This window comes from Anopheles funestus, chromosome X, assembly GCF_943734845.2.
Source record: "Anopheles funestus chromosome X, idAnoFuneDA-416_04, whole genome shotgun sequence".
Lineage (NCBI taxonomy): Eukaryota > Metazoa > Arthropoda > Insecta > Diptera > Culicidae > Anopheles > Anopheles funestus.
In genome coordinates, this window is record NC_064597.1 from 12,608,798 (window position 1) to 12,633,503 (window position 24,706).

At 43.1% G+C, this 24,706-nt stretch overlaps 2 protein-coding genes across 9 annotated transcripts; one reads left to right on the forward strand and one right to left on the reverse strand.

The window, feature by feature from the left end:
* Position 1: 1 nt before the first annotated feature.
* LOC125774280 (B-cell CLL/lymphoma 7 protein family member A) lies at positions 2-3,179 on the reverse strand. Its single transcript, XM_049444576.1, has 4 exons — positions 2,929-3,179; positions 2,421-2,816; positions 1,579-2,341; positions 2-1,509 (listed from the first exon to the last, which is right to left on the reverse strand). Exons 3-4 carry the CDS (start codon positions 2,108-2,110, stop codon positions 1,391-1,393), a joined length of 651 nt encoding a protein of 216 aa, XP_049300533.1. The 5' UTR covers positions 2,111-2,341; positions 2,421-2,816; positions 2,929-3,179; the 3' UTR covers positions 2-1,390.
* An 889-nt stretch (positions 3,180-4,068) lies between these two features.
* On the forward strand, positions 4,069-24,295 carry LOC125768454 (palmitoyltransferase ZDHHC8). 8 transcript variants are annotated; one of them, XM_049436113.1, is made up of 11 exons: positions 4,069-4,717; positions 4,925-4,952; positions 7,509-8,213; positions 8,304-8,425; positions 9,932-10,089; positions 10,182-10,357; positions 10,444-10,638; positions 10,703-10,997; positions 15,052-15,129; positions 17,498-17,991; positions 20,246-24,295. In XM_049436113.1, the coding sequence occupies exons 3-11, from the start codon at positions 8,122-8,124 to the stop codon at positions 21,432-21,434; spliced, it is 2,799 nt and encodes a 932-aa protein (XP_049292070.1). In that variant the 5' UTR covers positions 4,069-4,717; positions 4,925-4,952; positions 7,509-8,121; the 3' UTR covers positions 21,435-24,295. The 8 variants fall into 8 exon arrangements, 7 of the variants coding, with proteins under 7 accessions (XP_049292070.1, XP_049292082.1, XP_049292059.1 ...); XR_007418897.1 differs by adding an exon at positions 18,322-18,775 and having other exon boundaries at positions 4,073-4,952; positions 20,246-20,317; XM_049436125.1 differs by lacking the exon at positions 4,925-4,952.
* The last annotated feature ends 411 nt before the right edge of the window (positions 24,296-24,706 follow it).

Sequence of the window (24,706 nt, forward strand, 5' to 3'; positions counted from 1 at the left end):
ATATCAATTCCATCGCCATTTTCGACAAAAAGGGAGAAATTTATTTTAACTTCCTTTGCACAACCTGCTTGTGCTTATCGGGTGTTTCGGGTTTTTTTTGTTTTCTGGTTTTCTTGCATATGTGAGACGTAGCGTGGCTCACGCGCTCTTTCCTTAAGGATCTCTCTTCTACCTGAATATAACGATGCTGGGGGGGGGTGTCTCTCTGGGTTAGTAATTGTAGGGACATTCCGGTATTCCACTGTCAACACCCAGCAGTCCTGTGTCCATTACATTTCTCTACTGTAATCTTATTCGAACCATTTCTTCACACATTTTGGTTAAACGAGGGAGGGCGCATAAATGCAATGTGTATATGATTGTGTTTGTGTGTGTGTTGATGATTTCTTTTCGCTCGCAAAACACGTTCGGTTTGCTTTGATCTACTGCGCCCTTCCACCGCGTCCCCTCCCCGACTAGTCCCTATCAATCTTTTGTCCTCTTTTGAATGTTTTGTGCGCCGCACTCGGCTCCACTCCACTCCACGGTGGGGGGGTTAATGAAAATGGGGGGGTGTGTAAGAAAGAAGGAGAAAAAAAACCTAACAATCAACATAAACCTAAACATTTGTGTGTGTTTTTTATATTAAAAATTTTGTTTAACTTTTTTTTGTTGTAATCGATTCGTCTTACAAAATAATACCAATAAGAAGTGGGGAAAAGGTGCATTTAGCTCTCTCTGTGCATATGTGAGTGAGTGTTTTTTGTTGGCTTCACGGTTTCTAATGTTTTTTTTATGAAAAAAAAGGAAAATTCATTTACAAAATATATATATATGTATACGTATATACCCTAACCTATTTAACGAAAAACGCTTGGTACACGAAAAGTACAGGAGGGGGAAAAAAACTAATTAGGAAAAGTAAACAAAATAAAAACGGGCAGCACACAATTTACCTCGCTTTTTTGTGTATAAAAATAATTAATAAGAATGAAAAGAAAACGCAAACATTCATCCTTAAAAGCTACCATTTAAGCGTCTATCGTCCCTTTGCTCGCATCCTTATTGTTGTTTTTTTTTGTTTTTATGCTGTGAAATTAAGAATTAGGCTTCCTTCTACTCTTTTATACTTTTGACTTGAATCGTACTAATGAGCGCTTTGTACATATATATGTTGTGTGTTTTTGTTTTTATCCCTTTTGCAAAACTTACAACATTCCTTTCGGTAATTCTTCTCCTATTTTGCCATTTGTTCTGTGTTGTGTCGAGGCAAAGTTCGGTTGAGTGTTGTTTTTTTGCGCCCGGTTTTTTGTGTGGATTTTTTCAAGTGTGTTGAGCGAAAGGATGCGAAACGGGGACGAGTGTATGTGTGTTTCGTAATGGAGTGGTGGTGATCGACGTTTTTTTTCTTTTACTCCGTTTTCATTCGCTTCGGTTGCGCACTATCACTACCCTGCGAGTTCGAGTCCTCCGAGAACATGTTCGACACAAAGTCGGTTGCACCCTGTGAATCACTCACGATGGAAAAACCTGTTTAACAGCAAATAAAAAGCATTATTAAGGGAACATTGAGCACGAAATGTGATAAGTTTCACTCACATGTGTTTGAGTCTTCTGCTAGCCCGAAGTTTGAATTCGAGTTGGAATCGGTACCGGTTGGTGGTGGTGGAAGTTGCTTTCGGCTGTTATTTTCCTTGTTTTCACTACTGTTGCTGTTACCGTTTGTGGTGACGGCTGTGGTATTGCCACCGTTTAACTGCCCACCCGTTCCACCACCGGACTGGCCATTCGTTTGCCCATCCGGGCCGGTTGTTTTGCCACCGGTCGTACTGTTCGAGCCCGTCGTTACCGTACCGGGTACACCGCCAGCACCACCACCGCCCGTTCCACCACCGCTGCCCGGTTTTTTCTTATCGTTAGTCGAGATCGGTACCCATTTGTAAATCTTCATCGACGTTTCGCCGATCGTGACCCATTTCTTTTCCCAGTGCCGTACACGGTCCATCGACAGCATCAGCTTCTTCACGTCATCCTTCTTGCTGGCGCGCGTTTCCGCGCGTACACTGCGCGACATCGTCGAGCCGGTGCTGCTGCCGCTGCTGCCCTTCTCCTTCACCACCACGCCCACCATCCGCCTCGTCAGCGCCGCCGTGGTCGTTGCGCGATTATTTACGCGAAACGCGAATTCTTCCCTCCCCCCGCCGAGCGTTCGTTTTTGGGGGTGATAGGAAAAGAGCAACGGGTGGGGGTGGGAAGGGGGACGAGATCACCACCAAATGCCTGATTCAGTATAGTCGCAAACTACTTGTCAAGCGTTCCGGTGCAGTGACAATTTGCTGGTGCATTTGCAATGTTGTGCACCCTGGGTTTAACAAACATAAAAAGAAAAGTGGGAAGTTAAATAAAATCACACTACGAAATGAGAGGAAATTTTTGTTTACCTTCCCGTTCCGTTGACTCGTTGCCAGGACGCTAGTCACGAGGGAGAGGTGTAGATGTGAACAGTCCCTAACCGTTCCTTGTCGTGTTAGGGATCCGTCTTTGATAGTTGGAGCAAAAATTTCGGTGCCAATCTTTTGAAACAAATTGTTTCTTTTCCAATGCCGGGGCAGGGCAAGAGAAAAGAAAAGCAATAAACGCCTTGGTTGAGGATGCGTGTTGAGATTGATCGTGTGACAGGGTCCGGGAACCACTGCTATTCACTGCCCACTACCAGGCTACCACGGTGCTGCTGTCGATGGAAGCCATCTGCACACGAACAAACGTCACGCTTACGAACCTTTACCGTCGATAATGATGCGGTTCTGCAAAAACCGGGAAACCAGGAAACGCCACGGCTGTACGTTCCGATTTCGTTAGGTTTCGGTCGCGTGCAAAAAGGATGTAAATAAATAGAAAAAAACTACACGGTACCAGGGGGCGCGTTGTAATGCTCGTACGATGGCGTACCAGAAAGTTTCAAAGATGGAGATTTCGCGATGGACACACACAACAATCCGGACGCCGTTGGAAAAAAATGAGCGGAATTGGTTAGCGGGCGGTGGGTAGCAGAAAGAGGAAGGGATACCAGCGATACCAGCGGAAAGCGAAGAAAGGATAGCATCTGTACAGGGCGTACAATTCAACCCGTGCGAGAAACGGTGCGGCATTACGCCTCTCGCTCGCACAATCGCACCAAGCAGAGCAGCTGAGACATTTCGGGAGCCAGCATAAAAAAGCTATGTGGGAGAGAAGAGACGAATCGATTTCAATGTTTGCTCCTGCTCCGTGCAAGCGACTCTAGTGGACGGTGTGTCTGAGCTGAGTCATTTTTGCCAAAAGGTTAATGTTTCCAATCCCCTTGAAAAATAACCCTTATTATGCCACGGATAACCGGAAAACCTTGTTCGTGTTTCTGGTAACAAAAAAGACACCACATTTCAAACAGTTTTTTAATTTATGCAAAAAAGAAATGTTTTCTGTGAAAGATGTTTGCGATGAGATTCTTGATCCATTGCCGTTTCTGTTTAAAATAGTAAAAAAGTAATGATTGATTGGCATGACCCTCAATTAGGATTACAATTTATTTACCAAGCTGTTAACTAAATATTTGCTGGAAAATATTGAACTGAACTACATATTTGAAATACAGTGGAGCGCCGATTATCCGTGCTCATCAGGTCTTGGCCACTGCCGGATAAGCGAATATCACGGATAATAGGCACAACTCTTTTTATTAATAAATAATTGCGTTTAGTGTGTAATTAGTTGACTTTTTTATAAAGCTGGATGTTAATTTTCTTATTTCTTTTTTTCGAATTTGAGCAAACTATATCATTCCCTATTGAACCTTTTATTTTTTGCCATCATAGGTTTTGCATTTCATATGTCAATTCACCTTCGGAACTGTCATTTCCGAGCTGCACGGATAATAGGACAGCTGAATAAAAGGTACCCGGATAATCAGTGCTCCATTGTATATTAAAATACTTAAATATTAAAACTGAACTGAAAACAGTACCAGTTTTCAAATGTTTTTTTTTAAATTCTCAACTAGTCTACAACACAGTGTTAAAGTGTTTACGTACGTCTCAGCGAAATGTCACACACGCAACATCTTTGACAGATGCTCAGGATGAGATGCTCTCTAGCGCTCTCCGTCTCCGAAGTTATTTATCCTCTCTCTCTCTTCTTTTTTGCCATCTTTGTCTTTTGCCTTTTATCACCCCATACCCATCTCGTTCTTACTCTCACACATATACGCACACACTACGGATGCGCTGAAAGCATATCGTCTCTTTCACACCGACTATCCCATTTTTGACACGCTCTCTCCCTCTCCGGTTATCTGTCCGTTAGACAGCCATTGAAATTTTCCTCGCTTGTGGTGCTGGTTTTTGGTCAGAGAGCCACGACCATTTTTCCCGTGCGACGGTGTGCCAGGCAAGCAAGGAAAAACGAAAACACATACACAACGGCACGGGTTCGTGACAAGGACGAAACGGGGCCACAAACAGCCCCCCACAGGCCAAACAGCGGCAGGACAGCATCATCGCAACAAAAAAAAGGGGGAAGAAAGAAACGTAACGAGTTTTAAGTGCGGGGGAGGGGGAGAGAGAGGAAGGAAAGAAAGACCCCGCCGAACGTTCGACATTCGATCAGCGGGTTCGGCAGCCAGTGCGCCCGTACGGAGCAGCATTTCAATTTACATTGGACGAGACAAAACGAAGAAGAAAGAAAGAAAAAAAAACCCCACAGTGTATGTAATTAGACTAGATCAAGTTTGTAAAAAACCAGTTGTGCGTGCGTGCGTGCCTGTTGGTGTATGTGTGTATGTGTGTGTGTGTGTGCAAATCGTCGATATGGGATCGTGATCCTCTTAAAGTGGTTCATTCTGCCTTTCTTTTGCAACTCTACTCATCCCGTTCATGATCGTCGGACGCACCCATCAAACGGAACGCAGCAGCAAGCGGAAGCCACACACCAGAAAACGGGTGAGAAACTCCTATTTCACGGCCATTCACGTACACGTGCGTGCGTGCTGTTGTCGCTGACGTTGTTGTTGTTGTTGTTGTTGTATAGTGCACACCTGTATCTGGTGACCGTGTGTATAAATGGTATCATGGTATGTACCGCGTGGCGGAAGACAGCAAGAAGAACAATCAACAATAGCGGGACAGGGAACGAGTACGTGCGTGTGTGTTAGTTGTGCGAGGAAACGGGAGAGCGAAACATGTAAAAAAGGGATATCCAATAAGGTGTACTTAGGAGACGAAAAATTAAAAAAAAACAACATTTTCCGTACTGTAGCGGTAAATGCGAAAAGAAAAAGTTACATTATACAAAGCCATTTCTACTTTTAAAAACTCCACACACTCACACACACAGCTTAACCACACATCGATCGTTCGATCTGTGTGGAAAAACTTAAAGAAAGGGCAAAGGAAAAAAAAACCCCGTCACACACATATACATACCCAAAGGGGAGTGTAAAAAAAAGGCGGAAAAGAAAACCTCATTCCCCCGTCTCTGTGCGTATATATGCGTTTGCGTGCGTGCATTTGTATGTGTTGTAGCGTTGTGAATTTGTGCAAAAAAAAAAAAATTAAAAATCGCTTCACAGCCCGTTGCAACACTCCGTTTGGGGATGATGATGGTATTTTTTTTTTCGTTCGTCGTTGTATGTGTGCGTGCATTGGGTATGATTTTTTTTTTGTATCATTTTATCATCGTGTACGGCCATCCTTAAGCACTCGAGGCGTTTACGGCTCGATGGATGGGAAAAAAAAAGAAAATGGCAACAACACATTACAAATCAAAACCGGACAAGAAAAGGGGTCGAAGAATCTTCCCTTTTGCTCTTTCCTTCCCCTTTCAATCTGATGGATGAACAACGAGTGCATCACACTTCAGGGCTCAATCAACCATATCAACACTTCCTTTTTTGTGATTTCAAGAAGAAGTGCTTGGAGAAGCGGGTGTTTTTCGATGGGTGTGTAATACCTTACTTGGGGCCTTCTCTTTTTGTTTTCTTTTTCTTTACATTAAGCCTTCCTTTTAAGGTTCTTGGCACACACACACACACCCTCCACAGCTAGCTCCCAATTCCTTGAGTCACGCACCGTCTTATGATATGTGTTTTCTACGCATGTATTTATGTGTGTGTGTGTCTGTAGCTCTTCATGTACGTACAAGGAAGGTTGATTTTGTTTTTTTTGAATGTTAAAAAATTGTTTAAACGAATGGAAGAAAATTGAGTGCGTAACACCCCTTTATCTTCCATTTTTCATTCGTTCGTGCGTGCGTTTGTTGGAAAGTTGGAAAATGTGTATTTTTTATTTATTTTTTTCTGGTTAAATATTGCTGCTGTCTCAAATGTCATTTTACGCACAATTGAGAGCAACTTTTCGCTCATCTCTTCCACCGTGCACAAGCTCTCACAAGTCGATGATATTCAAGTATTTCTTTTCCCCGCTTTGGTTTTTGGGGGAAAAATAGATAAAAAGAAACACTTCTAATAAGCAACACCAGGATGGAAAAGGTGTAAGAAAAACACATGGCAGCAAGAAGCAGTTGGATACGAAACGTGAACAGACCATGCGGGCACCAGGATGAGCTTTCGGCGATGTATGATGCTTATATGTGGATGTGTGCCGTGAATATGGCGGAAAATAAATTTCCTTTTCCCGCCCCCTCCCCACCAAAAAATACCCGGGTACCTTCACATCCGTGACACACGGAGGGCATGCGTGAGAGAGGATGCATGCGAGCAGGAAAATCCCTACGTTTTTTTGGGTTGTCTCTCTGTGTATAAGTGTGTGGCTGTTTGTGAAAAATCATTCACGCAACGCGGAAATGAGAGCAAACGGTGAACATAAACAGCGAACAAGTGCCGTGAAACAAAGTACCAAAAAAAAAACACAAGAGTCTGTTTGTGTGGCGTAAAGATGGCGGCCGGAACTGTATGGAGCGGTGTGGTACGGAACTAAAATTTCACGCACTGGTGTAACAAATCCGACAGCCCGCCCCGTGTGCTGCTGGTCAGCGACATCTCGACAGCTGCTTCCTTTTACAACGTTCGTTGTGCGTGTGTGCGCGCCTGTATGTGTGTGTGTGCAAAACATGCGTGGGCGTATGTGTGTGTGTGTGAGGGAGCATACGCGGTTTTTTCCAGTTTTTGCGTGAGCGGTTAAGGAGAAAGATTCTTTTTTGTTGTTGTTTTTCGAATGAAAATTCCTACCAGATTTGCTGAAATTTTGGGCAACTAAACACACACACACATTATCCGGTTCCAGTGTTTAGAGTGCTCTACAAGATGTGCAAGGGCCAGGGAAGGGTAAGAGGAAAGTGGGACCGATTTTCCAGCCGTCTTGTTTTTTGGTTGTTTTCATTAATTGCAATAGAAACTATGCAACAGGAGAGTGCTTGTGTTGATTCTTTTGTTAAAAATCGAACCTAGAACATACGTACGCCTACATTGCTGCAATTCGCATGACACTTATGCGCTTATTTTCTTTTTCTCTCTCTCTCTCTTCCCTTTCCCGCCCTAGGTATCGGTTCCAAAAGCGAGTTGTGGAATGCATCCATCCATCGACCATCAAATGCAGTCGGTTTAAAATTGGCTAAAACAAAACAAAAAAGTCCTACCAATTCGCGCGCGCGTTCGACCCATCCGAGAAGCGAAAGCCTGGAATGATAAAACGTGTGTGTTGAGATAGCGTGAAACGGCAAACAGTGCTAACACGAGTGAGGCGCACAGCGCGAATGCGACAGAAGGTGGGGACGGAAAACATTGCCTCAGCTATCAGTATTTCGATACGTGCCGCATCTAGCGGAAGTCCATTTTGCGTCCACCACCTTTGACCAGGGGCAAAAGTTCTGCGACCATCAACATTACATACCCGCGCGCACTTACTTCCAACACACACGGGGACATACGTGGAGAGAAACAAAACGAGCCTGAAACAGGTGGATACGCGTCCAGAAGCGGTTGGAGGATCTCTAGCCTCACTCCATGAAGCGAACGTTCCAGTAAATCCTAGACCGCAACAATCAAATCGAAAGCCAAAATAGGAACGAAAGAAACAAAGATTCAGCACAACTTAATCAATCAATCAAAAAAACAAAAGCCAAGCTAGTTGAACGCGGGAGGTTACTGCGAAAATGCCGAAATGTGACGTTAAGACGAGATATATCCCTGCCACCTTCGCCTGGACCCTGCTGCTCAGCACCACCTTCCTGTTCTTCTGGTACCCGTGAGTAGTCGCCCGTCCAGTTTTTGGTCCATGAAGTTCAGTGCTAAAACGTGTGTTTTTCCCCTCTTTTCCACCACATTTTCATTCTAGATGTCGCCAGTTTTACATCCAACGGCATCCATGGGTGCCGGCGTACCAGGCCGTCATTACGTTCTTCGTCATAGCCAACTTTACGCTGGCAACGTTTATGGACCCGGGCGTTATCCCAAAGGGTAAGGTGGCTTGAACCATGCGTATGAAATTTAAAACAAAGTAGTAAGAGATTAGATAAAGATTCAGGTGGAAATTGAACAATGGTGCTTCGATGTGTATAAAACCGAATGCACGAGACTACTGGAGCGATCTCATTCGAGGGAATCTGCCAAACATGTATTATTGATGGTCGTAATATTTACAAACCAATCTTCGTATATTTTACGGTGATATTAATTTAACTTAGCTCTATAGATAGTTTAAATGCTTATTTAATTAACTAACTAAAAAGCTAATTATCAGAGGAAAAAGTTAATTTTTTTAAATACTGATTCAATAAGATTAGTTTTAGCTGCCAAAATGTTCGTTAAACAAAAATTCTGAATTCGGATTCTAAAAAAAAATATTATCATAATTGCGATCATCGTTGCTTTAGAGAATGTTGTCTGAAGTTGATTCGTCTAAGGGAGCTTTAAAAGCTCTTAGATCTGTGTTAGGGCGGCCTGCTGGTGTATGTGGTAAACGGCGCCGGTTCACACGGCACGACCGGGCATCAAATCTCGTCCGGCTACGTCGTAAAATAAGTCTCGTAAGCCAGAAAAGACCGGCGTGACCTCAGAGGTCGTTACGCCAAGAAGAAAAAGATTTGTACTTACACTAGAACTACCAAGCGTTTTAAGCGTTTTTCGTTCGTGGTTCATTTTTAAACAATTACGAAGCGTTGGAGTATATTTTATTGTTTATTGAAGCTCGTTTTATAGAATATTAATGTAAAATTCATGGCTCAACTACCATAGGATTGTTTAACCCCTAAAATACAATGTGATGAAAATGAAGCGTTCCAGTCAAAATGACCAGTTCGGTATTTCTAGTGTTAAAGATGAATTGGTGTTGCATAAGGTATAATCTACAAAACAAAAGGAATTTGGCCGTCAAGTTAAAGAATTATTCTTCTTGATATCTTATTGTCACAAATTTTCTTGTTTCCTCGTGAAAAAACAACTGTTAGCAAACTATAGAGTACACGCTGAAACTAATGTTGAACTTTTGTAATTTAACATTATCAATTAGTGATTGTTAAGAAGTATTTTTAATCCTTTTAGTCTCTCTCTCTCTCTCTTATTGGCTTCAACGACCTCTAAGGTCACGCCGGCCATTTCTGGATTACTAGACTTATTTTTACCTCGTAGTCGGATAATCAGTCCTTGCTAAGGGGGGACGGTCCGGATGCGATTTGAACTCCGGTCCTACCGTGCGGATCGACGCCGTTTATCACATACACCACCGGGCCGCCCCACTCCTTATAGTTACCTATATTATAGAAAGCTTGACGAACGCGTAAATTACAATTTCAGCATCATTACCAGTGGAGAATAAGAATCACAACTCAAAAAGCTCAAGCCAATTTAAATAAATCTAAATCATTTATAGTAGAAACGAATTAATCAAACGCAAACAGTGAACCAGGAACAGAAACAATATGAATGAATGAATGTCGTTGCTCTTTGTTTGCATGTACTAAACAGCACCACCAGACGAAGACCGGGAGGACGAATTCCGTGCGCCGCTGTACAAAAATGCTGAAATTAATGGTATTACGGTGCGGATGAAATGGTGCGTCACGTGTAAATTCTATCGACCGCCACGCTGCTCCCACTGCTCCGTATGCAACCACTGCATCGAGGTATGTGTGTACGCAATCTGTTATTAACTTTGTTTGCTTATTGTCTTTTTCGCCTTTGTTGCTAATTGTTTTGTTTTATTCCCAATCACCAGACGTTCGATCATCATTGCCCGTGGGTAAACAACTGTATTGGTCGTCGTAACTATCGGTTCTTTTTCTTCTTCCTCATCTCGCTATCGGTGCACATGCTGAGCATATTTTCACTCTCGCTCGTGTACGTGCTGCACAAGGAAAAGGACAAGCTGACCGAGGTGGAACCAATCGTGGCGTACGTTTTTCACAAACCTTCCCCCCAAAAAGCCTTAATACTAGACCGTAACTGAGTTTCTTTGCTCTACCTACTCCCAATTGTAGCATGATTTTAATGGCCATCGTGACGCTGCTCGCCATTCCGATATTCGGATTGACCGGTTTCCATATGGTGCTGGTTTCGCGCGGCCGCACCACAAACGAACAGGTTACAGGGAAGTTTAAGGGCGGTTACAATCCATTTTCGCGCGGCTGCTGGAACAACTGCTGCTACACCCAGTGCGGACCACAGTACCCGAGGTAAGTAACATCGAAAACGATTCCTCCCGTACGCAAGATCTAATCTCGTGGGGTTTGTTTTTAGCTTGCTCAAACCACAAAAGTACGTGGCCCGTCGTTCGAACAAGGAAAACCAATCGATCAGCACCATCACCAATGACGGTGGTCCCGGTGGTGGTGGTGATGCTGCTGGTTCGGGCCGCCGGCACATGCCGAATAGCGGACCCGGCACCCAGCAGCAACAGCAGCAGCAGCAGCAACAGGCAATGAATCAGGGCGGTGGCATCTACGATAATAATCGGCACACGCAGGTAAAAACCTATATGGATCATGGAAATGGTCACGGTATACGTACAGTTGGATCCAGTCATTACAGTAAGGTGCGTAGAATGTTTGGCTTTGTTTCTTTATTATACGTTACTGTTATTTTTATTTCTACCTTCCTAACTTTTCTGTTACCGTGTGATAGATTAGTACTGTTGGGCTATTAACTTAATTCGTGGCAGTTTTTGTTTACCATGGCTGGCGGGATTTGGGATTTAAACTTTGCGACGGTTTACCTTTTTCTTGAAAGTACCGGTACATAATAGACCTTTAAATAGGGAACAGCTGTTGTGTTGATAAAACAAACACGTATATCGCAGCTCAGAACAGAATGTACACAACGCCACGAATTAAGTTATTACATCTAATGCAATTCCACCACAAAAGCTGTCTTTAAATACTTCTTTCTTCTTCCGTACTTTCTCTACTGTCCTGCTCTAATCTGCTAACTCTTCGCGTTCCGCTGCTGGTCTCTTATTTTCAATCTAAGGCTAAGGTTTTTTGTTGTTCGCCCTCCATTTTCACTCTTTCATTCGTACGGGAGGGAAAATCGGAACATACAGAGTCGCTGAGATTTCCTTTCCCTTTCCGCCTTCTATCTTTAACGGATTCGTACCCCTTTCTACTCACACATCACACTAAATGCATCTGTCTAAAAGGTGTCCTTTGGTTTTTACGGTGTTTACTAATTACCTTTGCTGGATGTAAAAGATAATAGCAAATGCAAAACACACTTGCATCCTCTTCTGCTTGCTCTGATCTGTATTTCCTGTGTATATGTGCACTTTATCGTGGAGCATCAGCGACACACATGTCGATCTCTAATGCATGTGTGCGCTGTATTGCCTGTTGTCGCTTGGGGCAGACTGTGTTCACCGTCGAGAGGAAACTATTTCCAGTGGTACTTCGAGATGCGAGTTTATTTGATGCCTTTATATTGCTCGTATCTTTTATAATTCATATTTAATTTCAATTTTTTCCCATTTTAATTCATTTAAATGCCATTAATCCGTTTAAACTTCCAAAATATAAGAAAAAATATCGTATTTTATAAATGCATAACGCTTGCAAGTCATATCATTACATTCCGTTATATGTTAAGCATCTGTATTATTAACAATGAGTTTAGATTCTTCGTATCTTATACAGTAGAACGTCGATTGACCGGGGGCGGATTAACCGTGCGCCGAAAATTAACAGCTGTTCATTTGTACAACATTTGTACAGATGTCAGGTTCGTTAAAATGATTAAAATCGTCACCAAAAGATATACAGTGGAGCGCCGATTATCCGGCTACCTTTTATCCGGCTGTCCCACTATCCGTGCAGCTCGGAAATAACAGTTCCGAAGTAGAATTGACGTTCGAAAAAAAGAATAGATTTACTTTGAAAAGTGTAAATAAGAAAATTGACATTTAGCTTTATAAAAAACTCTACACATTAAACCCCCATCAAACACTAATATTTATCGATAAAAAGAGTTGTGGCTATTATCCGTACTATTCGCTTATCCGGCAAGGACTGAGTCCCGATGAGTACGGATAATCGGCGCTCCGCTGTATTTGAAATGATTCTATTTTACGTTCAAAATTTTGATTGTTATTTGATAATAATTTTATTGATCCAGAATCATTTTTAGCATCTAAAGGACCACCATAGTATAGTATATAGATACTATGTACGCTTTATCTAGATATAGAAATGACCTAAATATTTAAGTTCGTTTAAGAAATGGATTAACCGGCATCAGTCCGGTCCCGAGCACTCTGAATAAACGACGTTCTACTGTATTTGATTTCAAGACAGAATATCGCACTCTCGGCGGCTCGTATCTCAAAACACTCGTATGGTAGGGCACTCGTGTCTCGAGTTACCACCTTCACTGTTTATTTGCTTGAAATTAAGTTTGCTTTAACTCTTTCAAAATTCTGTTCCTCTTCTACCTTTTCACTCTTTAGTACATTAAGGTATATTTTCTTCATTTACTTTTTTTATTTATGTATATATTTTTTGTTCTATTTCCTTTTCCTTCCCCACCCTCCACAAACAAACACACACATACCGTTTCTCACCTTTGCCCGAATGTTGTTTTCATTTTATTTTATTTCTTTTCTTTTTCCATTCTGCCTTCCACGAACGTTTTCCTTTTCCCGTAATGGCTTCCTAATGCACTGTCGTTTCGTACGTTTCCCTTTTTTTCCCCATCACCATTCAATTTCCGGATGTGCCACCTGCCCGTGCGCCCTTTTCCTAATACATTTCATACAAATACACGCACACACCGATTTTGCGTGACATCAGTTGACAGAGCGATAGTGTGTTTGGCGAAGTGCGTATCGAGCGAGAGACAGAGAGAGAGAGAAACAGAGAGAACAGAGAGACAGAAAGAATACATCACATCACAACTTCCTCCACATGGCTGTCACCATCTCATCGGCGTGTGTGAAGTGTTTTTCTTTTATTCTTTAATCGTTGTTGGACGTATATTGGTTTGTTGTTGACGAGTTAAGCAAGTACTGGCATCACGTTCCTCACGTGCACAGACGTCCGCTGGAAGTATAGAGTGTAAGGCTAGAACAGATGGTCCCGAGAAACGGTTCGAACCGAATTAGGCCGAAGGTTTAGGGAATAATTTAAAGATTTGGTATGATTTTAAGCGTGTTAAGCGGTTAGGCCATGTTGTTTGTTTGTTTATTTTGTGTGTTATGTTTTTCTCAGTGCTTGGTGTCTTCTTTGTTCGATCTCTAAACATACAGATGAACACCAAACATGAATCGTACATTGCGAAATAGAATCTTCTCCTGAATGATATGCCCGTACCCGAACAACGTGTGTAGCAACTTGTATAAAACAAAATTTACAACATTTAGCGCCAGTCAAGGAAAGATTAAAACATTTTAATGTAGAAAAACAAACGCTTGAAACGTAGAAAGGGACAGAAAATACATTCCATCTCCCACTAGTCTAAGTATCCGTACGCATTCGGTACTCAGGAAATGGAAACAGTAACGCTAACGATCGGTAGGCACGATCTTACTGCGCAACGCGCATTAGGCTAAACATATTTTACAACCAGACGAGATAAGAAAAGAAACAAATATATACAGTACTTACATTAGAAAAACACAAAACAAAACATAAAGATCACATATCTAAGGGCGTAAGTGTATTACTCCTTTCGACACTTATTTCCTATCATTAGGTGAAGGTATGCAAATATTATTTTCCATATTGCTTTTGCAATATAGTGTGCAAGGTGTTGGGAGACAGTGTTAACATTATTTTCATCCTAGGTTTTCGATACCCATAAAACCCTAAAAAGAAATTCGTCCTAGGTGATCAGTAAAGATAACAGATTACATTTTCGTCACACGCGAGAACTCATTCCTGCGGTGCGACACCGTGGGAAGCAATACACTTACCCGGTTTATTAAGTTTATTACTTAATTAAATTTTATTTCTGTGTCTTATGTTTTCTTCTTCCTTATTTCTTCTCTTCTCTATTTCTCTTTCTCTCTTCTTTTCCTATCTCTTTTTTTTGTTACTTAATGTTTGTGTACTGAATGAATCGTTTGTTTTTCATTACTTGTTTAATGCTTTTACGTTCACCATCATCATTTCCTGTCCTTGTACACACTGTTTTTCATATAATCGTTCATCTTCACTTCTTATCATCTCGTAACGTTTATTAGCGGGAATTTATTTTGTTGTCTTTCGCTCCATCAACTTTTTTTTTTGTTTATTCCCTCCATTTCGGTATTGTTTAGCTGTATTATTTGAACTTAATCTATCACAGACGTTTAATCAGGTGGTTGATGTACGCTCTCAGTCACGGCTAACAGGCAGCGTTCTACATAGCGTTACTATGATCTCCCACACACCTAACGCCCGGATGCTGTAACCTCTTGTCTAACTCTGCTTTTGCTTCTTCCATACCACTATCAAAGGGTTTTCCACTAACCATACACGCAGTTTCACCTTGACCTGTATTTTTTCTTTGTGTGTGTGTGTGTGTGTCTAAATCTCACTCTTTTTCATCGCATCACTGTGAACTACTACACCCTTCTTGATCATCCTCTGTACGCACGCACACGGCAAACACCGCAACAGTCCGCGACGGATTACGTGCATCTAGTTTCATCCCATTCCGTCTCGCTAAAGGCACTCACGCAAGGCACCGCGGACGAGGTAAAGAAGGGACAATCCGGGAGGAAAATGCGTTTCTTTTTTTTTGTCGATTTGAAATGCGCCATTTTTTGTTGTGGGTTATAATTTTGCTCCCCGCATCATTATCGCTGTCGTTCGTGCGTGTGTGTGTGTGCGTGTATATTTGCTTTTTCTAATACCTCAGTAAAGGGGTCTGTTTATTAGCTACGCTACTGCTTTGTCATAGAGTTGGCTAGAACAACCGCTTCCGGTTGAGTTTTTGGGAACGTGTTATTAAAAGCTTACCGATGCAGTTTGTTGATGATAATTTCCCATGCAATTTTTTACGATAGTTCGTTTTGCTTCGTTTCGCTTCATCCGCGGGAACAATGATCATTTGGCTTGCTTTTGTCGTGCTTTGCGTGCGTAACGGTTTGCGTTACTATCCCCATTTAAAGGCTGCTCGTTGTTGGGTTATATATCAAAGTCATTTTTCACAACATGATTTGCCTAACTTAGAAAACGCCATCTAATCCAGCTTTTTTGTCATAACGCCTCCATTTTAATATATTGCTCGCCCATATCATACGCCTGTTTTGAAATGCTTATACTTTTTGCGCTGCAAAAAAAAAAAATTGAATCGTTTTAAACAACCGTGTTAGTTTTGTATTAAAAACAAACAAAAAAAAACTTTGTGAAATGTTTGAGAAATTCCACAAAACGAAACCATTCCGAAAATGGCGTCCATTGAAACAATGTTGAGCTTTAGTTTAGGAAAAGCTGCTTTTTGCAAAGAGATTGGGTTGAGTGACGGAACAAACAAAACAGAAAAAAGAGTAGAGTGAGGGGGAAAACGTTTTCCAATCCAAGTTCAAGTTTGCCGAACATTGAAGGTAAGTTGGCTTTGTGTTCCGTCCCCGTGTATCTCCCTCTTTCTCTCCCAAACCCCCCGCCCCACACACCCAGATCGCGATCCAGATCGTTCGTGACCCTGCTAATACGTATCCTACGTGTTTATACTTAAGGATGTGTGTATTACTGGCCTATTATCATTGTTATTTCATTGTTTTCCGATGCATTTTGAGAGCGGCTTATAGTAATTTTTATACCTTTCCGCAGACGATGCTGCGGCTTATAACTTTTACATGCTGGAATTCAACGTTACAGCTGAACCTAAGCTCGATTCGATTATTCGATTACTTTTTAATTGATTCCGTCCTGTGGTGTTGTTGATGGCCAATAGCTATAGAAATGATGTTCACAAACTAAAAAATAATATTTATTATTCTATTGGAAATATGTAATTTTATTTTTCGACATTCAGCTACTAACCTACATTGTTATCAGCAGTTGTCATTAAACGTCAGCCGCTAACCATAATTACTCGGTAATCCATCGACTGATATGTATGATGACATTATATTACGTACACATATTTAGATATTGTTATCAGCCTTTTAATAAGGATACTATTTAAAATGAAGTTTTTGTTCCTAAAAATAGAACAATGAAACAACACTGCATTAGGAAAAAGAGTTGTGTTGTTTGCTTATGTCCTCAAGTTACGTACGTCCAAACGATGCCATACCCTTACATACCTGTTAATCATGGTGTCAGGGTATTTGATTATGTGTGTGTGTATGTATGTATGTTTCAGAACAGTTTCCAAAATTTATCCTGGTATACTTAGTACTTATAGCTATGACACGCATTACATTCTTCTTCCCGCATTCATCTTTCCGCCATCTTGCTTTTTCTGCTATTTCTTCATATGCTTTGTTTCGCAAGCCATGATCTTTGTGTAGCTATTTTGGGCATACTCCTCTATGTATATAGTAGGTTTTCTATTACGTTTTTCGTTAAGCTAGTTTTACCCAATTTTGTCCAAAACCAATTCTTGTCGTTGTTTGTTCGCTGCTCCGATGCTCTGTTATGACTTTCCACTGATGTTCCCGTTTCTGTATGTAAGTGTGTGTGTGTGTGCGCGCTTGCGTTTGTGTGACTGCGTGTGTGTGTGCGTGTGATTGTTTGTAAATGATTTCAATCGATGTACTTAATACCTTTTTTCCCCGTAGTGCAGTAGTGTTCTAGCACGACGATTCTTCCCAGTATTATCGCACCAGTAGTAACGTGTATGGTGTAAACGCGCTGTAAATAAACCGTCGCCTACGGTGTTACTAAGCGTTCGCCATCCGTCACGTGCGTGATTTTGTTAACAACGGCAAGCTTAAAATGATTGCGCGTATTTCTCGCGCTCTTCTTTTTTCTCTCTCTCTCTCTTTCTCTCTTATGCCTTTTTCTTCCATTGCTCCTGATGTTCCTTTCCCGCAAATTTCCACATTCCTTCATCGTCACAAACCATTCTTCTTCCAATCATCTCCGCGGTATTAATACACACCCCGTCGTACAGCTGTCACCGGGTCGCGAATGCTCCGACATCGATATGGAACCGCAGGCGTCACAGAGCCGGGACTGCGAACCAACACCTCCACTGCAGCGCCACGGTTCGAAGAGCAACTTCTTCCTGCCACCGCTCGACGGTCCTCCGGTCGGTATGGCGTCGCAAGTAGGCACGGGTGGAGATTCGCCACGTCAACAGCAACAGCAGCATATGCGCATGTACCATCCGCGGCATAGTCCGCATCCACGGCAGCGAGGACTCGATCCGTCGCGCAGCTTCACACCCGAGGGTCTGTCACCGGACCATCCCGGAGGTCCCGGTGGTCCGCCACCGATGATCACGATACAGTCACAGCAGCAGCAGCAGCAACAGCAGCAGCAACAGCAGCAGGGTGGAGGCCCCCGTGGAGGTGTCCCTCCGTCCTCGGCAACACCCACAATGCAGCAACGCATTAAGGCGCTCGGAGTCGCCACACCGCTAGCCATGTCCAGTCCGGTGCGAAGGTAAGTCCTCATCGATATTGACAGTCATCCTTTTCATAAAGCTTGTTGTGGGGGGCGGAATGCTCGGTGGAGCTTTACTATAGGTCCATAAACGGCATTGGGGCTTATTGGTGGAAGTGTCCAATCTCTGCAGATGACTGTAAATGTACGTTTACCGTGGAGTACAGATTGGGATGCAAGATGGTACATTGAAAGCCGAAAGAAGAAAAAAAAACAGCAATGTTGTAACGATGATTTCTTCCATCTTACACGCAAAATATACCTCATACATGTCATCATCATCTTTCATCGCACGCTGTTCACGTTCGTCCTGCTAATCCTGCTCCACAGGTGGACGTAAAGATGGCGGCGCTCACAGCACTCTCGCACACTGTTGCTCCGATACGACACGGTGACAATTTGCGAGGGGAATACATACCAAAACTGGAAGAATGCATAGGATGCTGCTTCCGCACGGCATTCTCCATCCTCTTCCTTCGCGTCACCGAAGGTTGTAACTTGTCTACCATTCACACTTCAAACTGCGCCTTCACACGTCGGCGGAGCATCGGATCGGAGCAGGGAAAAGCGCGGGAAAACAAAACCAAAACACCCCGATTGCTTTAGATAGCGTTGCAATACGTGCGGACACTGCCAGGAGCAAAGACAAAAAAAAAACAAAATAAAAAAAACACCCGGTTCTGCTCTTTACTTCCATTCCTACACCCTGTTTCACGACCAAAACACGTGGGTAACATGTTCGTTGATATTTGCGTTACAACGCGTTACGTGTTCGTGTCGCTAGGTTCGTTTCCACGTTCGCTCGTTTAGTAAGAGTTAATTTGTTATTTAAAACAACAGCAACAAAAACCCGCCTGCCATATTGTGTTCTTTTTTTTTTCTTCTCTTTCTTAAAAGTTACGTTTGCGTTGGTTTTGCTGTCCTTTAGTTGTTTCCTTATCCTTCTCCAAACAAAACATACACGCTCCGCGTAATGGAGCCATCGACCATTTGTTACCTTGTTAGTTTTGTTTTCTTGCACCGTTCCGTTTAAATGGTTCTTTCTCTAATTGTTCGTGTACTATTATTGTCTTTTATAAAAACACAATTATTCGTTTGATGTTTTGCCTTTCATTTTTATCTTTCTCTGTGTACGTTTTTGTATTTGTACCATTGTACAGCAAGTTTAAGTTAAAATGCCCATCAACCGCAGTCCTGAGAGCGTGCGGCTCTCACTGTTGCGATTTTACTAGTTGGTTCCACTTTACATCACCGCACATTGTACAAACGCTCATTAAAACGCTAAGCTCTGTCATTATTATTTTTGTTGTTTTAAGTATTCTTTATTTATTAGTCAAACACCGTCCTAAAACAGTCCTTCTAATTCGGCTTAGAAGTGTTTTATCTTTGATCGTTTTTCCCATTTCTTTTTTTTCCTTGTATTTCACTCTTTCCATTATTGATTCGTCTTCCCGTTTTATTCCCTTATTAAGGTTGGCTCTGTTTGCTCGTTAGTATGTTTTTGTTTACATTCATCAATTGCGGCTTCAACCATATGCTAGTGGATGGTGCGATACTAAGCTGTCAAAAATTTGTACGCGGAGTTGCCGTATTGTGGTGACAGAATCAGCAGCAGTAGTAGTACAGTTAAAGTGGCTTTCATTCCGGATCATTTGTCGAAAAACGCTGTGGCTAGTAGTGGAGACAATAGTAACGCACATGAACGGTGTATTGCACCTAGCAAACGGACAAGCCTGTCTGACAGCTAGTGAGTGCAGTATTAGTAGCATCTTGACAGTTGTCGCGCATAGTGCGTTTTGCGTGTATGCGTCCGTTTTGTTTGGCTGTGATTCCGGAGATGTTTTGGTATTGTTCGGTAGCGCGTTTTGCTCGTTGCTCGTTATACTGCGTTCGTTTGGTTTGTTTTTTTTCTGTTTGCCGGAGAGAGAAGAGAGGGTACTACAACATTACAACAATAAAGTATACGTGTCAGTATGTATGTGCTCGCTACCTGTTAACGAGCTGTTAACTATCCTGTACTGGCTGAAATATGTCATAGTTTTCGGTTTGTGTGTGTATGAGTGTGAGTATGTAAGTGTACTCTTGAGGTCGTCTGCCAGTGTACAAGCTCTCTCTTTTTCTCTCCTTTTGAGTCTTGCTCTTTGTAGAGCTATGGCGCGTAGCAGTTAGTAGTGCTAGCTCCCAACATCCAGTATGCTAACGCTTGATTCCTTTCGTTATTTTTTTTTGTCCTTCCTTCGTGTGTCGCTTGCAGATCGAACCCAGGCACACCGACGCAACCGAGGAGGCCCGATTTCATCAGCGTTGGCCAACCGTCCCAGATGCAGCAACAGCAGCTTGGTGGCAGCGGCACCATGACCGGCAATTACTACGACTTCCCTCTGCAACCGCAACAGCAGCAGCAGCTCCCACCACAAACGATGGCACTGCACCAGACATCAGGTCTTCCCCCACAACATCCTTACCATCAGCAGCAGCAACAACAACAGCAGCAGCAGCAGCAACAACAACCGTACCCGATGGTACATCATAACGGAGGTCTTGCCGGACCTGGTGGAGGACAGCCGTCCCAACAGCAAGCATTACGGGGCGGCAACTCTGGACCGACGGTCGTTTATCATCACGGTAGCCCACAGCGACGCTATCTGTCCGAAGGTGAACTCGTCCGGCAGGGTGCAGAACTGTCCTACGCGCGCAACAACCAAACGTCAGACAACATTCGGGAGCTGGCCGGCAGTCCGCAGCGTGGTGTCTATCTCTGGAAGGACACGTCACCAGGCTTCAATCAACCGAACGGTAGCCAACAGCCCACCGTCTCCGTGTACCAGAACACACCCAGCCCAACGGCACCCCATCAACAACAGCAGCAACAACAACAACAACCGATGCCCCAATCCATGGCACCATTCGGTACGGTTAGTGCCGCCCGGTATCAGCTCCAACAACAGCAGCAGAACAGTCTCGCCAACAGTGCACTCGGTGGTGGCATCGGAGGTAGCAGCGGTCTGACCAGTTACCATCCGGCACTGCGCGGTGGTGTACCGGTCTTCCCACCCCAACCACCTCTGCAGCAGCAACAACAACAGCAACAGCAACTACTCGGCCAACATTCTCAGCAGTCACAGCAGCAACAGCAGCAGTCCGGTGTCGGTTTAAATGGACCAGGTGTGACCGGTCCGCAGGCACCGTCCCCGTCAATCAAGCGCAAAGCCACCCCTACGCGGCCCATGTCGTTCGTACGTGCACTCGAGATGACCGACTCCATGGACATGGGAGGTGGAGGCGTTGCAGCAGGTGACATCTCCGGAGGTCCCGCGCAGCCAGGCGGTGGAGTGTTGCGAGGTGCAACCACCAACAACAACACCGCCACCGCAACCACCACCACCTCTCCACCCGATCAGCGGGCGAGCGTGTACGACATGAACTACGAGATTTCAGTGTAGAAAGAGCAGGAACAGGGCACACCAGACTGCTAGCTAGATAGACAGGGGCAAGGTTGCTAGTTAGAGAGGTACTGCACACTGGCCAAAAGCATGGTGGTAATGGTCGGGTTTCTCGATACTTTTTGGGGATTTGCATCCCCATAACGACAAACACAAACCGCAAGGATATGCTGCTGAAGGTATGAAACACACGTCCTATCTCTATCGATCACAAGCGATGGATTGTATAATGTGTGTTTCCGATGTGTGTGTGTGCATACTGAACCTGTGTTGCTATATTATGGGTATAATGGGTGACAATGAAATCCCAATGCAATGACTTAACAGCGACATCACAAAGCGCGTGCGCAAAAGGCAAAATAGCACGTGCCAAAGTCCAGTGAGCGCTTACTACTCCCTCTTCACCAAATTTCCTTCCCCACCTTCCCATCCGATCGCGGTTTTTTGGCTATTACGTGTATTTATATTTTGTATGTGTATATAGATACATGTATACATGCATACAAACACGCACGCACACACACACACACTCACACAGGCTTAGGTATGTTTATAAGCAAACGAATGAACGTAGGGAAGGTACGCAAGGCTTTAGATAATCGCTGTTGTTATCTAGTTGTTAGGAAGTCATCAACTCTCTGGTTCACCCCCGTCCCACCAACCATTAGCACGCCTCCAGGAAGCAAAATGGGAATCGGTTCGTGCTTATAACGATTTAATTTTCGTACGAACTGACGCAATACCAAAAAAAAAAATGCAACTACTATTCGATACGATCCGGTAACTACGTGGTCGTGTCCCTTATTCGTCCTATAATTACAGCGTTCGAACTATCATAATGATGCTGTTTTAAAATCGGGTTCTTCCCCTCCCCCCCCCCCCCCCTTGTTTAGTAGTAGTTGCGTGTGTGCACGCTCGCCAAATGAAGCAGAGCAATCGAATCGTATTCAAGGATTTCTTCAAACTCTCCCTGTCTAGTCCGTGTTTCATGATTCCTTGTGATCTCTCGCCACACACATATACATATATGTATATAAATATATATACATACGGAAAGTGTGTAAAGTATGAACCGCCTATTTCGAGTGTATAGTTTTATATAATTTGTTGTAATCCTCTTCATGTTTCGTTTTGTACCTTTTGGAGGATGAGCATAGGGCGGGCGCAGAGCGGTGGAGGTTGTTTGTTTGTTTTTTAGGTTAGTATTAGGTTTCTGTTGATGTTCGCCAATTATACTGTTGTGCGCGTGTGTAGTAGCGTCGTGGGTGCGTGTACACGATATTGTTGTTTTGCGCTTTCGTGAAGTATGTTTATGCGCAGCAAAATGGCGTGCATTGCGTTACGCAAGTACGCACGCACACACACACACATATACACACTTACAAATCAGCGTTATGATCACTGCTCTTTTTAGTGTGATCTTTCGAACGTAATGATTGTGTGTGTGTGCGCTCGGTTTTAAGGTGTGTAAGTGTGTCTGTATGTGTGTATATATTTATTTATGTATGTAGACTTTAAGAACGCCAGTTGCATAAGGGAGTATGCGGGTTGTCTGCATTCGATCCTTTTAGCGATCGGATGCAAGGCATCTGGATGAATGTGTGTGTGTGTGTGCGTGCGTGTATGAGCGCAGATGTTAAGAAGCGAAAGGGCAGCAACATCCAAGCTTAGTGAGATCAAGGGCAAGACGCGTGTGAGAACGTAGTTTGTAGCAGGTAATGTGTAGAATGTGTGGTTAGGTTAGGCAAGTGCAAACTGTGTAATGATCCTGTACGAAACAAAACAGATGAGTGGTAAAGTTTTCCCGTTTTGATCCTGTTTTTTTGCGTTAATATAAGTGTGTAAATAGAGAACAGGAAAACGAAAAAAGAAGAAAATGAAAACAACCAACAGAACAGGAACTATACTATGTACTAGGCTGAGAAACGAATGATCCTCTATTTCACCTTTTCTGTTAGCCTCGTGGACTTGAATGCTCCATTTCACCAGCTCCTACTCGTTCCCCTTAACCCTTACAGCTCCAACCCCCTGCACTACCCTACCGAAAAAAGGGAGTATTATAAACAAACATCCAAAGGATAATGAAATGAAAATGGTTAGCAATTTCACAGTGTGCAGGTGAGAAACACGTGTTTCGGTTCTTATTTGTGTCAAATACAGGAAATGCGCAGTGAACGAAAAACAGAAACAACAACAAAACAACAAAAATTCCCGTAATGATAATACCGGGGTATGCAGCGAAGAAAACGTAACCCTTTCACTTTAGTTTGTAAGCGGAAGGTTCCCGAACGGTTCGGTTCTAAAGCTCCCCCCCCAAAGGGAAAGATGTAAAAGTAAAACCCAAAAATAAAGTCCCCGTACACACGCAGTCAAATTTAGAGCCATATTGGATATTGGGGTGAGGAACAGAGAGGGTGAGGGGGTGGGGATGGGGGGTGAGATAGAAGTAGAGAGATGGGGCTGGAGAGAGGGAAAAATGTTTGTGTGTGCGTGTGTGAGAGTGTATGCACTTTGTTAGAAAACAAATTGGTGATCGCAAAATTGGGGATACAATTGAACGTTCCGTTCTAAAGGGAAGCATAATGCATTACGCAGCAAGCGAAGGAAGTATAAAGCCAGGATAGGCAAATGGATGAACAATCTAATACAAAAATATTACAAATTACTACACAGCAGGAGAACAAAAAAAAACAAATAGCCAGTAACGCTAGTCGTTTAAGTGCAACAAAAAAAAAACAACATTAGCTGTAACATTTCACAGTGACTGTATATGGCAGAAGGAAGAGAAAACCAACTCAAATATATGTATATATATACATATGTGTATACATATATATATATATATATACAGCTATTACTAACTGATTGCGCCTTGTGTGTGTTTTTTTCTTCATTTCTATAAGTGTACGTCGAAGGGATTGCAACAATAAGTGTTCCCTTTTCCACAGTCGGGAAATAGTTCGAAATAGCCCTGCAACTGAGCTTACGAAAGCAAGATTGCATATCTTCGTAGTGCTTTCTCCATCATCAAGGGTGATTGCGCTTTCCAGCGTCTGCGCAAATGATTCCCTTTGCCTTTGAAAAATACGCGAGTGAGAAAGAGAGCAAAGAGCAAGTGAAATGACACACACATACGCACGCACACATAAGAGCAAGCTAATGAAATGGAGCAAACGTTGCCACAGAACGATTCCATCCACCGTGCGGGTTGCATACTTTCACGCACTCAATCAACCGGTGCTTTTAGTACAGCTTTTGAGGTTTTGCTTTAC